At 54.4% G+C, this 14,107-nt stretch overlaps 1 protein-coding gene across 3 annotated transcripts; it reads right to left on the bottom strand.

Moving 5' to 3' along the window:
• Positions 1–1,215: 1,215 nt before the first annotated feature.
• CDAN1 (codanin 1) lies at positions 1,216–13,593 on the bottom strand. 3 transcript variants are annotated; one of them, XM_042942279.1, is made up of 28 exons: positions 13,496–13,593; positions 12,778–13,268; positions 12,339–12,545; positions 11,971–12,140; positions 11,725–11,838; positions 11,564–11,642; positions 11,038–11,158; positions 10,771–10,880; positions 10,215–10,304; positions 9,500–9,575; positions 8,763–8,968; positions 8,335–8,455; positions 8,053–8,199; positions 7,776–7,942; positions 7,334–7,421; positions 6,991–7,080; positions 6,749–6,803; positions 6,406–6,539; positions 6,221–6,324; positions 5,813–5,971; positions 5,376–5,439; positions 5,104–5,182; positions 4,796–4,944; positions 3,545–3,652; positions 3,365–3,428; positions 3,016–3,197; positions 2,654–2,761; positions 1,216–2,033 (listed from the first exon to the last, which is right to left on the bottom strand). In XM_042942279.1, the coding sequence occupies exons 1-28, from the start codon at positions 13,583–13,585 to the stop codon at positions 1,908–1,910; spliced, it is 3,699 nt and encodes a 1,232-aa protein (XP_042798213.1). In that variant the 5' UTR covers positions 13,586–13,593; the 3' UTR covers positions 1,216–1,907. The 3 variants fall into 3 exon arrangements, with proteins under 3 accessions (XP_042798213.1, XP_042798214.1, XP_042798215.1); XM_042942280.1 differs by having other exon boundaries at positions 12,339–12,542; XM_042942281.1 differs by lacking the exons at positions 1,216–2,033; positions 2,654–2,761; positions 3,016–3,197; positions 3,365–3,428 and having other exon boundaries at positions 3,565–3,652; positions 4,843–4,944.
• Between the last annotated feature and the right edge of the window lie 514 nt (positions 13,594–14,107).

Genomic DNA, 14,107 nt, shown 5'->3' with positions numbered 1-14,107 from the left:
CTAAAGATAATCCAGGGACCCAGCTCCAAATGATCATGAGGAAGTCAAATTTTGGCTTGGATAGGTGGCTTTCTGACTTCATCAGAATCCCCTGAAGAACTTGTTGCATCCCAGAGTTTGAGATGCAGTAGTCCTGGAGTGGGGCCAACGTATTTGTTCTATGTCTGGGAAGTCCTGAGGCTGCTGGTCTAGGGACCAGCCACCCTTTGAAAACCAATGTTTGAGACAATTAGTAGAGAGCAGGTATGTAGAAAGGAACCTAATGAGTTCACTGTTTCACTGTAATTCTATCTTACTGCCTAGAGAATGGGCCTTTAAGGTTCACACAGGCCACTGTGAAGTTTCCTGAGCTGGGCCCACGCTATATTGAATTGAGTGGGCATTAGCCCAGCATCCCTGGGGCTTCAGGCTTGCCTCCCAGCTCCGCCTACCTGTCCCACCTACAGAGAGCTGGGTCCTCTGAAGTGGCAGCTTCTTACCTCAGGGCTCACCTTCAGAGAGCAGTGCTCTCGTTAAGCCACATGGGTGCAGAAAGATAAAACATTTCTTGGCTCCCAGGCATTCAGAACTTCCTGAATTTAGTATAAATGGATTTATAGGACAAATCCTATAGATTAGTGTGAAATGGATTTAAAGGACAAAATAAAGGCCTTTGAAGATAAAAAGATTATGGAACAAAAGGTTCAGCTGCAGAAACTTGTAAAAGGAGCAGCTGGGAGGAGCTGAGGGATGGAAGTGGCTTTTTAGGTGCTGAGGGACCTTTCTGTGCTGAGGGCTGTCAGGACTTCCCACCAGCTTTCCTCAGGTGACAGACACAGCAGGCCCCTTCGGCCTTGGGTCGGCCTCTTTGACAGCTATGTGCTTTTCCCCCAGGAACTACACACGGACGCACAGAATTTTGCGACACTTCAGGAGGGTTCCCTGAGTACCCTCTCCTTCCTCCAACACAGCCCAAATCTGTGTGCACTGCCAATGTAGAAAAGCAATGAATTTTATAGGAGTGAACTTCATGCACGTTATCAAGGTAGCGCTTTTTAGTCCAAACTTAGAGACACACAGAACGCTTTTGTTCTGAGCCAAATGCAACACCCCCAGCCCTAACAAACCAGCACAAGGGTTGCTCTGCCCTGTCAGTGCCCACCTTCAAGCCCACCTGAGACTACAGCCTTCTCAAGGGAAGAGCCAGGTGAAAATAACTAGACATGAAGCCCTTGATAAAGAAAACGGTTTATTTTAAAAAGCTCTAATGTTCTGCCCTGTGTGTAGCCCCTGTATGGAGTTACGGTTGAGAGTTAGTACCTGCACAGGGCTGAAGGCAGAGAAGGTGCAGGGTAAAAGCTGGGCTTCTGGCAGGTCAGCCCCACCTCACGTACTGTGCATTTTTAAGGAGATGGCAGGCAGCCTAGCTCCTGGTGGTAAGAAAACGTCCACTCCCCAAGATTCATGTTTTAACTTTACTCACGAGTTAAGCAGAAGCCACTTGCCTCTGTCATGATTTCCAAACCAAAGAGTTTTAAGGGATGCTGGGGTAGCAGCAAATAGGGCTCGAGTCCTGTGTCGTCAAGCCCACACACGTCATTTAATAATCCAAATAATAAATGCCAACTCTTCTGCTCCAGGACTGGAGTCTGTCTCTAGGCTTTCCCATCACAATCCTGAATCTGGTGAACCCTCCTCCTTCCTCTAGCGCGGGCAGTGAGCCTGCAGTCAGCGTCAGTGGGATGCCGGCAGCCACACGCTTCCTTCGCATGTGAGCAGGAAGCCTGACTTACAGACTTAGCTGCTCCCGCGTCAGCAAGGGTCAGCGGTGAGCACTCCGAGGGGGGCACGGGGCCTCCTCCTGAGGCACAGTCCGGCCGGGCTCCAGGGTTCTGGTCAGACACCTGAGGCAGGGCCACTCCCCAGCCCTAGCTCTGGGCCAGCACAGTCCCCCGGTTTGTTTGCACCAGCTCACAAGCTCTTAGCTGGGGTTCTGGCATGTGAGGCTCAGCTAGAAATGGGTTGAACAGTGTTGCTAATTCTTCAGAGAAGTCCTGGAATAAGCAGAAAGAGGACAGAGAAGGCTGACACATAATTCTGGATGGTACATCCTTTCTATAAAACTCAATCCCCAATATCTAGCCCTTGCTAACCAACGAGTAGACAACCTTATTTTTTCCCAACGGCCTTCTACACTGAAATGGACATGACACCTTTTCCCATTAGTCCTCTGGGGATGCTCCAGTTCCAGCAGGGAGAGGGGAATCTGACAGGAGGCGCAGAATCATCTAGTAAGTACTTACCACCAACAGATTTCATCCTGACAAACCCTAGGAGGTATACACTATTCTGCCCTAGATTACGATAACATTCAGTACCAGCTGAGACTCAAATCTAGGTTATTCTAATTTAAAAAACCCATACTCACCTTGCCACGCTGCTTTCCAACTACCTGCCCTCCATCTTCCTTCCTCCGCTGGCACCCTCTTTCATACAGTAGCTACTCAAATGTGAAAAAGGCACTCGAGAACAGCCACACCATTTCAGGGTGGTCCTGAAGATACCTGATAAAGTCCACTGAGCTTTGGGAAGATCCTAAGAATTCCTGGGCCCCACCGCTGGCCCCATTTCAGGAGAAAAGGGACAGATGGATGAGGAGATGAGGACTCCTTACCTTTGGCCACTGGGCATCATGGAGGCTGCCCAGGCAGGCCTCTATCTCTGTCCGTCCCATCAGCCCTTTCTCTACCAGCTCCCGGAGCAAGAACAGCAGCAGGTCCCACTGCAACACACATGGAGAGCGTCAGTGGGGTAGGTTGACACAGCGACCCTGACTGATCCAAAGGACAGAGCTGCTGAGGAGGAGGAGGAGATCTGCAGCCCATGTGAGCGTATTAGAGGAAACGAACACAGCGCCAGAAAAGGTGGAGTAAAGGAAACACACACACAGCAACTGGGGTGAGGGTGGGGGGGTGTCAGAACAGGAGTGCAGGGGGCTAAAGAGCCCACTTGCCCACCTCCACCGCTCTAGCTCACCTCCCTTGGCCGAGTGTCTGCCAGAAGCCCCAGGTTTCTTGGGCTCAGCAGCAGCTGCAGTGGAACCGGCACCTGAAAGTCATCCTTCCACAGGGAAAGCAGCATGTGCAGGAGCCTGTGAGCCTGTCCTCTCTCCAGCCGGTGCTGCACTGGGGGCCCGAGGACAGGGATCTGGTCTGCAACTTTGGGCAAAGAAAAAAGTCAAGCTTTGAGAAATGGAGGTAGGGTCACCTAGCTGGCCCCTGGGAGGTAGAAGAGAACAAAGCTCCATGTTTCTAATCTAGCTTGTACCAAAACCTGAGATCTGGGGGATGTGACAGAAGGGTGATGTAATGACAGAGAGCCATACCAAGGAGGGATGCTAACTCCACCGAGCACTTTGCCAGATGCTGCTCTGCAGGCGGGCACAGGAACTGTGGAGAAGAGGCTGGACGTTAGTGCTATCCTTACAGCAGCAGCCTTGAGCTGATGCAGCTCTGGTGACTAGCACTGGACAAGGACACAAGTACAGCGTCGTGTTAGGTCTCACCTGGCGGCACCGCAGTGTCTGGCCCAGCTGGCCCAGGAGCTGCTCCAGATGCTCCGGAGAGACTCCCTCCTCAGGGTCCCGGGGCCCCACAGCCAGAGCGAGCACATCCTGGAGAGAGCGGGGGTGGAAGCAGAGCGAGACTTCATACCTGGCTGGGACTGAGGAGGCCACCGAGAAGCCAGTGGAAAGAGGCAGAAGGAAAAGGAAGACCGAGTCCCCGGATGAAGCGGCCGGGCCAAGGTGCCTTAGACCTGGGACTTGGGCAGGACCGCACAGCTGGGAGAAGAAGCCAACCAAGTGGACAGCAACAGAGGGAACAGATGGAGCAGGTCAGCTGAGGGACAACATGCTGCCTTGAGAGCTCAAGAGATGTCACTCGTCTTGGGACAAAGCCACACCCAGCCACTTCCCAGAGAGCCTTATCCTGAAAGCATTTAGGAGAACTGTCTGGCTACATGTTATATTTTCTATCCCCCATGCTTCTGTTCATCTTCTTGGGAGAGTCCGGCTTCAGTACAGAAAACCACTTAGCCTTTTCTTCTCCCCACTATATACTCTCCATTTTTGTCATTCCTTCTTAGTCCCTAGTCCTAATCTTTGGCTCCACCAAACAGTAAATAGTTGAGGGTTTGCAGGCCTTAACATCTCTGCTGCTGTAGCACAAAAACAGCCCTAGACAATTCATCAGTGAACAAGTGTGGCTGTGTTCCAATAAAACTTCATTTATAGAAATCAGCAGCAGGCTGGCTGGATTTGGTCCATGGGCTGTTTGCTGAGCCCTACTCTAGACGGTATCTAAATTTTTACAATCAAGAGCAATGGTAGTTTATTCTTACTGCCTACAACTAAATAAGCATCACATCCCACATATAAGAACATTTCTGAAATCTTGTGCCAACACAGGTGACTGCCCCCTTCGAGGCTTTCCTACTACAGCAGACGTCCGCTCCCCCCAGACCCCCATCACCTCCCATGCAAGCAGTATGCAGCCCATCGGAAACTTTCATATCTGTTCTTTTCCCCTTTTGGGTGATTCAGGTACCGGAAGTTAGTGAAAAGCAATTAGGAAAACCGTTCAGTTCAGCTGTGCCCTACCTAATCCCGTTCAGTAACGAAGGACACCGAACTAGCTGCACAACACAGAAAGCGGCTACACAAAACACTGCAGCTGACGTGAGGAAGGAGGGAGACCAGGAAAAGAGCGGGGAGAAGGGAGAGGAGAGGGGCGCAGGGAGGAGGGGAGCTGTGTACTTTGATCTCGGAGATGAGGTGGGAGGGGAGGGGAGCGTGGTGCTCACAGGCTCGGGAGCAGCCCCTCCGCTCCCCCCGGGCAGCTGGTTCAGGACCCTGGGCTCGAAGTGTGCGACTCACTGCCGCCTTCACCTCCCTCCTGATCAGTGCTGCAGGTCAAAGGGAGAACAGAAGAGGGGTCACCACACCAACCCATGCCCATCACTGTTTCCAACTGGTTTATGTTCCTTCTCCCCCAGAGGCCTCCCACTTTCTGCCAGTCCACTTTCGAAGAACTTGGTCAGCCACTCCCCTGTCCTGGACCTTACCTGTGATGTTGGCTGACAACCAGGCACAAGCCTTCTCTGTCGCAAGCCCCACAGCAATGTTCTCTGCGCTGCTTAGAACCTGTGACCCAGAAGAACTGCAGCGTCAGGGGCAAGGGGAGGCTCAGGGATGAGAATGAACAACAGCTCAGGTGTCCCCAAGGCCGGGACCAACCCTCGGACCCATCCACCACCTTCATGCACATGTGACCCGCAGCACAACTCTCCCACCACCAAACAGCAGCCCGCGGGCTCCAGGCCTCCTCCCTACTTACAGCTGCCGGGGTCTCCTCGGGAAGCAGTGCCCGTACTGCCCCAGGGCTCTTCTTCTGACAGAACCTGAAAGGAGACAGAGTCCGTGATGGCTAGAGGTTTTGGCCTGGCTCACAGAAAGAAAGGCCAAGTGCACCAATCAGCTGAGCCAGGAGGGCTCTGCCTTGGGGAGAGGTGGGCAGGGGAGTAAGAGAAGCACTGTCAGCCCTGGGCCCACCCCTGATCCCTGACGCCGGGAGGAATGGGACACCCAACCCCCCATTCTTCCAACTCAACTTTGGACTTTGGGTCCTAAAGCCTAAGATATGTACCTACATAGGAAGTGAAAGAAAAAGGGGGTTTCAGAGAGGACGTGGAATAAAAAGAGATGAGTTTGTGAAAAAGAAAAAGTCAGGAAAATAAAAGCGGAGAGTGGGGATGAGAGTCTGGCGTCTCTTACTCCCGCCCCCGGGTCAGTGCCTGGGCCCCGTGGGGGCACAGCTGGGAACACAAGATCTCCAACAGCTGGGCTGGATCACCCCCTTCCTGTCCCTGCGTCACCAGCTGCTCCTGAAGAAGCGACTCAGCTTGGCGTACCAGATCTGCCACCAGTGTGGCCCTGCAGCGGGAACAGAAAAGCTTGAAGGTGGTTGAGGGAACTGAATCAGAAAGGGGCTGCAAATGCAAGGAAATCTGGTCAGAACTAACCTCAAATAATGTTAGCAGTTTTAGCCTCCCCACCACATCCTTCCCCTCAAGCTAACTTTCCTCAGATTGGCAATACTATGTTAAGAGTTGAGGGGGTAAATGGTAAGGGAATGAGCCCGGCACCTTCCACATCTGCCTTCCCAACCCCCTCAACCCTTACTTGATGTGTTTGACACAGTTAGAGCCGATTCTTTCAGCCACAAATTCTACAGTCCTGCGCAGGGAAGGCGGCTGGTTGTGGAAAAAGGCTTGGGCCAGCTGTGCCTATGGGGAGGAGGCAACGGCGCATGAAGAGTTTCCTCTCTCTTCTCCCCTGAATGTCCCCTGCCTCTGCCCTGCCCTTACCTGCAGCCCCTGGGTGGTCCGAGGAGGCTGGGCTCCAAGACCCGTGGTGGTGGTGGGAGTGATCTTCCTCACAAAGCCTCCACTCCGCCCACTGCTGCCGGACACCCACGAAGCGAGCAGTTTTCGGAGCTCTCCTGCGACAGGGAAGCCCAACTGCTTACTTCCAGAACCACCCCTACCCTCCCAGGCATCTTGGGACTTTAAGTATTTGTGGAGTAAAGAGGCTGAGGCACCTGGGGAACGCCTAAGAAGAGAACAACATATTAGGGTGTTAGGCCCACGGGATGTCTTTTAGGTGCTCATGAAGGGACAGGCCAGGGACTGAGGACCCTGGGTGCCTCACCAATATAGGGGCAGCAGGTGTAGAGTAGGTGCTGGTCCACCACAGGCATGCCATCCTGGGGGAGAGAACAGGCCAAAGTTAGGCAGGCAGGCAGGCAGGCAGGCTTCTCTTCCTCCCCAGTGTGCCAGAAATGGGACAGTTGGGGAAGAGTTACAGAAGAGTTCAGTCTCTAGGATCTCCCAGACTGCCTGCCTCCTTTATTCCTGCCACTCCCACAGCTTTGGCCAGACCCCAACACTTACCAACCCATGCTCTGAAGTTACTGTATCCACCTCAAAAGTATCCAACTGACCCTCTTCCAGAAAGAACAGATCCTCAGGGACTGTGGGAATCTGACAAAAGATCAAAGCAGTGCAAACTCCAGTCAGCGCTTCAGAGATTCAACACACAGACCTTGTGGTTCCAGGGTTTGGCCACCAGATACAAAGCAACCTTGCTCTGAAACCATGGTAATTCCCATACCCCCTCTAAACCTTCATCTTCTGGCCGTGACCTTGTTCAGACTCAGACATTCTCCTACTCCCTGACTCCACCCACAGTGGATGCCTCCCTTCCCCAATCTGGATCTTCCTCCACTTGACCAACCTGGAAAAGCCAGCCCAGAACAGCAAGCAGCAGCAACTTGTTAAGGAAACACATCTCCCCCTCGCTTTCCTTTGACAAGACCAAGCTCCTAAACAGTACATTTGTATAAGGAAAGAAACAACGGAATAAAAAAAAGCTATCACTGGGAAGGTAATTCTCAAAAGCAGACCAAAAGGGGATGGCTGTCATACAGGTGACCCCATACAGATCTCCCCACCGCCCCTCACCAGATCTGTACTCCCTCTGAGCTCAGCCACAGGAGGAATAAAAAACAGCTAATAAAAGTGCAAAAAAGTGCCCACTTTCTGCCTCTCCCCTGAGGGTAGGTTATGGCTATGGTACTGCACAGGAAGCACAGGGCCGCTCAACCCTCTTCACTGACAGCAGCTTCAGCAGTGTTCTCCCATGCCCTTGGCTTAAGCCTCACCCTTTCTGGACTCACCGATGTAGGTGGAGCAGGAGAGTGAAGATGCTGCGGTAATAGTCCAGCAGTGGCACAATGTGGTCAGCGAGGGAGAGGAACTCTACCAGCCAGGGCACTGTGAGCACGGCTCGGCGGGCCCGCAGCCCCTGCTGCAACAGCGCCCGCACATCCAGGGCCGGGGGAACCTGGCGGGGCAGGGTTGGGTCAGGGGGCGGGGGGCTGGAGGTGGGGGACGCCCTCCATCTCCAGGGCTTGGCGGCCCCTCCCGGCCCTCCTTACCAGAGCCCCCATTCACCTGGCTCCTCAGGGCCAGAATGGAGTCCTGGAGCTCACGGGTGGGGGGTGGCTCAGGCCCCCGGTATGGCAGGAAAGCCACAAAGCCCAGGAATTTAGCCAGAAGCCTCAGGCTGAGCAGCACCATGGCAAACTGCCTCCGTTCACCCTGTAGGGATCAGGGAAGCAAGATGCCCTAAGCATAGGGCTTCAAGAGCAATTCTGAATCTGTTACCCAGTTCTTGAAAAGAGCCCTTCCCTCCTAGGTCAGAACCCTGTTCTCTCCCTCATTCTGCTTTCTAACCTGCCAGTCCACATCTGACTCCCCATCTTCGTCACTGGGCTCAGGCTGTGGCAGGGCAAGGCTGTTGAGCTCCCGGATCTTTAAACTCAGACTGTCCATGAGATGCTGATTAAACTGGAAGCTAGGAAGTGAAGAAAAAAAAAAAAAAAAAGACACTGGCAGAGGCATAGACAGAATCAGAATAGAGAGAAAGTTCATGCAGAAAGCAAGGCACAGTGGGGCAGAGAGGGAAGGAGGCTGAGGTTACCAGTGTGGGTCAAAGAACAGGAAAGGAAATGGAGGCAGGAACTGTGAGCTAGAGGAGCCTGGCCATCACCGGTCCCACTCTGTTACATTCCAGGCAAAAGAGAGAGAACTGTTGCCCTTCTGGAAAGACAAACCCCTCCTGGCCTCAGCCCTATTCCCTGCACTTTGCAGGGGACCCTTACCTGCTGGCGCTCAGGATGAAGTCCCTGAAGAATCCTTGACAGCCCGGGAAGGTGGGGGGCGGACAGGGCCCCCCGCTGCTCTGAGGGGCCACAAGCCTCTCCTGTAGGCGCCGCAACCGCCCCAGTTTGTCAGCTCCAAGCATACTTAACACATCCGGAGCTTCACCCAAGACCGTGCCTCCGGTGCCACTGGGACTCTGACACATCTGCGCGGCAGGAAGAGGAGGAAAAAAAAAAACAGTAAGTTTTTCTGGAAAGAAGGACTGAACAAAATAGGGTGGAAGTAATGAACATTTCTGGAATGCCAGCCTTGTATCAGGTGCCACAGGTTTGTTTTTCAAGGTTGGGATCACGCTATTTTATAGGTAAAGAGACTAACCTCACAAGGTTAGATGTTTGCCTCGGTCACTAGGGCCAGGATTTAAAATCGGGCCTGAGTCCTACGACAGGGCTCGCTCTACTATGGCACAGACCAAGGACAAGGGAGTAGTGAGGGCCTAAGGCTGGCAGGGTATGCTGGGTGTGTGAGGAGGCTAGGGAGGCCGTGGGTGCAGGGCACGTGATGGAGGGCTCTGGCTCCCCTCTGGCTACCTGCATCTCAGCCACCCCCCAAGGAGAACTCCTGTTCAAACTCCAGCCCAGGACCTGCATGTCTGTCTGCTCCATCCCACCATTACCTGGCTGCCTTTAATACCTACTGCCTCCTGTAGATTCATCTCTTCTGCTGGGGCTCTTACCTGGAGAAGTTGTTTCTGGAAAAGCCGAACGAAATGGCTGTGGCTGCAGGCTGCAGAGAGCTGACCCATCATGGCTCTGAGGCATAAGAGGCAGGAACAGAATGTGACGGAAGGAGGAAGGGGGCAGAAATCTGAGAGAACGAGCCAATCCTTGGGCCTTTCAGTCCTTACCCAGGGGCGTGAGCAGACCTCAGCCAGAGTTGGCCAGTGCAAAGATGTGGGAATAGGTAAGGGACACTCTCCTTAGCACCAAGATCCCTCAAGGCTACAGACACACTGAACCCACCAAGAGATAATACCATCCCTAATCTTCAGTCTATACTGGGCTCTAGTGAGTGTCATGACTCATGTGGAAGGTAGATCACTGGACAGAATATTCTTTCTGCATCTAGCTATGCAAAGTTATTGGAGCTGCTGAACTAGACAATGAAGAAAATGTTGGAAAGGGTCTAACCAGTGACTTGGGCCAAAACTCAAGCAACCTGGAAAACGGGCTTGGTATTCATCCAAGCATTCACACTCATATAACAAGTCTGAGTCATTCTGAGTGCAAGGAGCTGGCAATACAAATCCCTCTGAGTAGAGGCAGAGTTGCCAATAACTAGAGATTAAGGAGGACACAGAAGGTAGGAGCTATGGGCTATAAGTGGAGGAAGAGCCCTCCTCCAATCAACTACCAGAGCACCACTAAGGTGACCAGAGTGGGAGCACCTACCTGATCCTGCTGCCCAAGCCCTTCTCAAAATCCCAGCCAGGCTCCTCATGCCGATCTTCCCACTCTCGAAGCACCTCAAAAAACACATCCCTGACAGACACAAGAACGCCTGATCAATTGAGGCATAGCTGATCTCACTCCCAAGAATGCTTTCTCTAGCTCCGAACCATCGAGGACAGGACTAATCCACAGCCCCATTCCTTATCCTCTCCAAAGTTCTCTACATGCCAACAACATTGAAGACCCAGCAGCAGCACACAACATGCTTCAGATAGTTCTGTACACAGAAAAAGCTGATCTGGTTCTCTCTTGTTTGAGGACCCTGTGACTAATGTCATATACCTGTGAGAAGGCTGCTGAGGTCAGAGGTTCAAGTCCATGGGCAGGAAAATGGAATGAAGGTGTGTAGCCATTATGATACTTGCAGAAAGGGTGCAGTGGTGCTAAACTACCACCTATTAGTGCCAAACTCCTAGTTTCTAGGAAAACAACATAGGCTGCCTATCCCAGAGAAATGCTGCCCCACTCCCTCCTGAAAGTTCCCTTTTCTTGTCACCTTTGTTTTTTAAAAGTATGAAAGGCTCGGTCACTGGAGAAGTTGGCACGATTGTCAGTTTCCGGCTGAAAGGAGACAGCTTGAGCAGACGGTGGCATCTCCAGAGAGACCTAAAATATGGCAGGGACATTAGGGACTGAAACCCTCACAGATCATGCTCAGAAAACCTCATCTCTGTATTCCTGCCCGGAGTTAGCCCGGTGTGTGCTGGGCTGCCTAAATTATGAGGCTGGGAAGGGTCAGGTGGAGGCCAGGAGGTGTCCCTACCTTGGCAACACTGCCCTCATAGGCAGCTCGGAGGCGGCCTTGCAGAGCTGGTGAAAAGCACAGTAGCCGCTCATTCTCAGCCAACAGTTTTAAGGTCCCTTTGTCCAAGTAGGAAAGAACCCTGCAGGGACAAAAGCACATATGACTGGGAACGGGACATGGACTGCAAACAGGAAGCTGACATCTGCACCCCACAGAGAACATTATCTGGAACATGGAGCAGGCATGTAAGGCAAAGTCATGGGCCAAGAATTTAAGATGATGGAGGCAAGGGGGAAGAAACGAAACCTTATGGAGCAGGGAAACATTAGACATAAACCCAAAGATCAGATGCCAAGACCACAGAGAGCAATTTGATTGTTATAGGAGTTAAATTCATAGCTTTGACCAATAACTACAGGCTCCATGTAGGAAAAGGCCCAAGGTTATTGCACCTGTGTTAAGCACAAGCATTTTACCTCAAGTGGCCAGAGACCCAAGCGAACATTGGGAATAAGGCTCAAATGCCAAAGCTGGGGAAACTCACTGAAACTGATGCTCCAAAACCTGTACTGCAAAGAAGACACAATCATGGACACTCTGGAACAGAGGGCTTTCCAGGGAATCTAGAAGGATAGTACCAAGCTGTCAGTTAAGAACTGTTCCATCTCCAGACCTCATTTCCCAAAAAGAGGCTCACTCACTGACCTAGTGCTCCCGGAATTGGTTCAAGGTCACTCTCCTTCGTGGCCACCATCCTCCGAGCAGTAAGGAGTTGAAGGACGAAGAAAAGCTCCAAGAAGAGGTTTGGTACCAGGTTCTCTGGATATAAAAGGAAACCCCAGGGTGTCAGGCATCATTTGGAACCAAGGCTCAGTTCTGCTTGACTTATCATTTCTCCTACACCAAAATTCCGCAGGCATCTCCACTCAAGCGCCCTTTGCTCTCAACTACCTGCGATGCATGAAGAGTAGATGAGGGCTATCAGCTCTAGGCGCTGGCGGGAAGACACTCTGGCAGGGTCAGCGGGCTCAGCTGTGAGGTTACCTGTCCGGCTGGGGAGGGGAGACCCCGATTCTGAGGTGGGACAGGCGGGAGTAGGTGACTGCTGCAGCTGCTTAGAGCTAAGGGGACAGAGAGATGTCATGAGAGGTTCCCCTGGCTTCCCCTCCACAGCCATACTCAGGTTTCTCCAGAGCAGACATCACAGCCCAGGAAACAGACCCAGGGCTGCTCCCAGGGGCAAACCAATCTCAAGGGAAAAGGCCTGCAGATCCCCCACTGGGAGGAAGCTGACAACCCAGGGAGTGGCAAGATCATACCGCTCCTTCCTGAGCATCTCCCGTTCCTCTTGCAGACTTCTGCACCCTGGGGGAAGGCCATGGCCCCAAGGGCTAGTGTCCGGGACTGAGGGTTGGGAACTGGGGACACAGTTGATTGGGGGTGAGGTGAAGCAGGTCTTGGGCTTGGACAGTGACCGCTCTTCGCTCACCGGAGTTGGATTGATCCTGCGCGAAGGCTTCGTCCTGCTGAGTAGCCACAGGTTTTTCTCAAATTCGTTATCTTCAAACACCTCCCCCTCCACCACAACAGCGGGGGGGTGGGGGGGGCTTCGCAAAAGGCCCCTCACCACTGTGGTTAACTCACCCCCAACCCTCGGGGCATTCCCACGCTCAACTGCGGAGAGCCCAGCCCTGATTTACTGATTCCCCTAACACAGCCTTCGTGCCACCCCAATCGTGGATGGGGCCTGATTCTCACCCTGCAGGGCCGGGGGGAACCGAGCCTACGGGAGGGAACTCCTCCAGGTTGCTGAGGTTTGGCGGATCAGAGCGCGCGAGGCTGGGGCTGCCGGGGCTGCCAGATCCCCTGGGCCTCCGGCCTGCGGCCCAAGGCGAACTCTCTCCGCTGACCCCCTCCTCCAGGCCCCCGGGGCCGCGGCCTCCCCGCTCGCGACCCGGCCCCGGGCCCCGCCTCCGGCCCCCGCGGCGGGCCGAAGGGGCCTCGGCGGCGGCGGTGCTGGAAGGCTCCGTCGGAGGGAAGAGCTGGCTGCGCGCCCCGCGGCCGCCCCGCGGCGGGCCCCCGGGCCTCCCAGGCAGAGCTGCCGAGGAGCCCGGGGCCTTGGCGGGGGTTGGGGGGCCCTGCGGGAGGACGCGGCTGCTCTGCTCCCTCAGGAAGTTCAGCAGGAATGGCACGAATTCCTTCCGCAGTGGCCGGAGGGAGCTCAGCGCGGCCGCCTCCCCTGGGTCATCCTGAGGGAGAAGCGGGCGAGGGGCGAGAGGGTCAGCTGCCAGCCCGGCGCCACGAGCAGCCCGGACCGCAGGGCGCGCTGAGGCGGGCGGCCCGGCAGCGGCCCCTAGTTGGAGCGCATTCGGCCCGGGCTGACAGCCAGGCACCCAAGAGAAAAGGGACCGGAGGGGTGGTATCTCACGCGGAAAGTAGACTCGGGCCAGGCCTGGGGGCGTGTCGGCGCTGTTACCTCCGAACTCTGGGCGCTGCGCGCGATCCACCTCACCGCGGCTGCGACCGACACCTCCTCTCGCAGCAGCGACTCCAAAACGGCCGCCATCCCGGTCGGGGCACTTGAACGCGATTGCGCAGGCGCCGACGCGCCACGGGCGGCCTGGGAGGGGCGGGGCCGGCGCGGAGGAGCGACCGTTGGGCCGCGGAGCGGAGGGGCGGGGCTGGGGGTGGGGCCGGGGCTTCCCCAGGTTGAGGTTCGGCTAAGGCCTTAGGTCAAGGCCGCGGCTGGCTCAGCGGCTCCCGGCAGCCAACAGTTGGCCCGCAAAGTGAGGCCGCACCGCGATGGGTGAGGTCCGGTCCCGGCTGCCCTGGCCCGAGGGGCGACCTGCGGGGTCCCAGGGACACGACAGGGGAGACCGAGGGGCCGGGAGAGCGGCTGGACGATAAAGGTGAACAATTCCCCGAGAGAGACACCTGCCTTATCTTCTGTGATAAGCACACTCTTTTCTTTCTGGAGTTTAAGTTTTCTAGATACAACAGTCTCCACCCTAACGAAGTTAGGATAAAATTAGCCTAACCTCATTTGACCTTGTCTTTCTCAAAAGTTGAGTTTTCAGTCCCCTGGCCC

The sequence above is a fragment of the Panthera leo genome, chromosome B3 (genome assembly GCF_018350215.1).
Source record: "Panthera leo isolate Ple1 chromosome B3, P.leo_Ple1_pat1.1, whole genome shotgun sequence".
Taxonomy (NCBI): domain Eukaryota; kingdom Metazoa; phylum Chordata; class Mammalia; order Carnivora; family Felidae; genus Panthera; species Panthera leo.
Note: the sequence above shows the minus strand (reverse complement) of the source record. Positions and strands in the feature narration are given on the sequence as shown.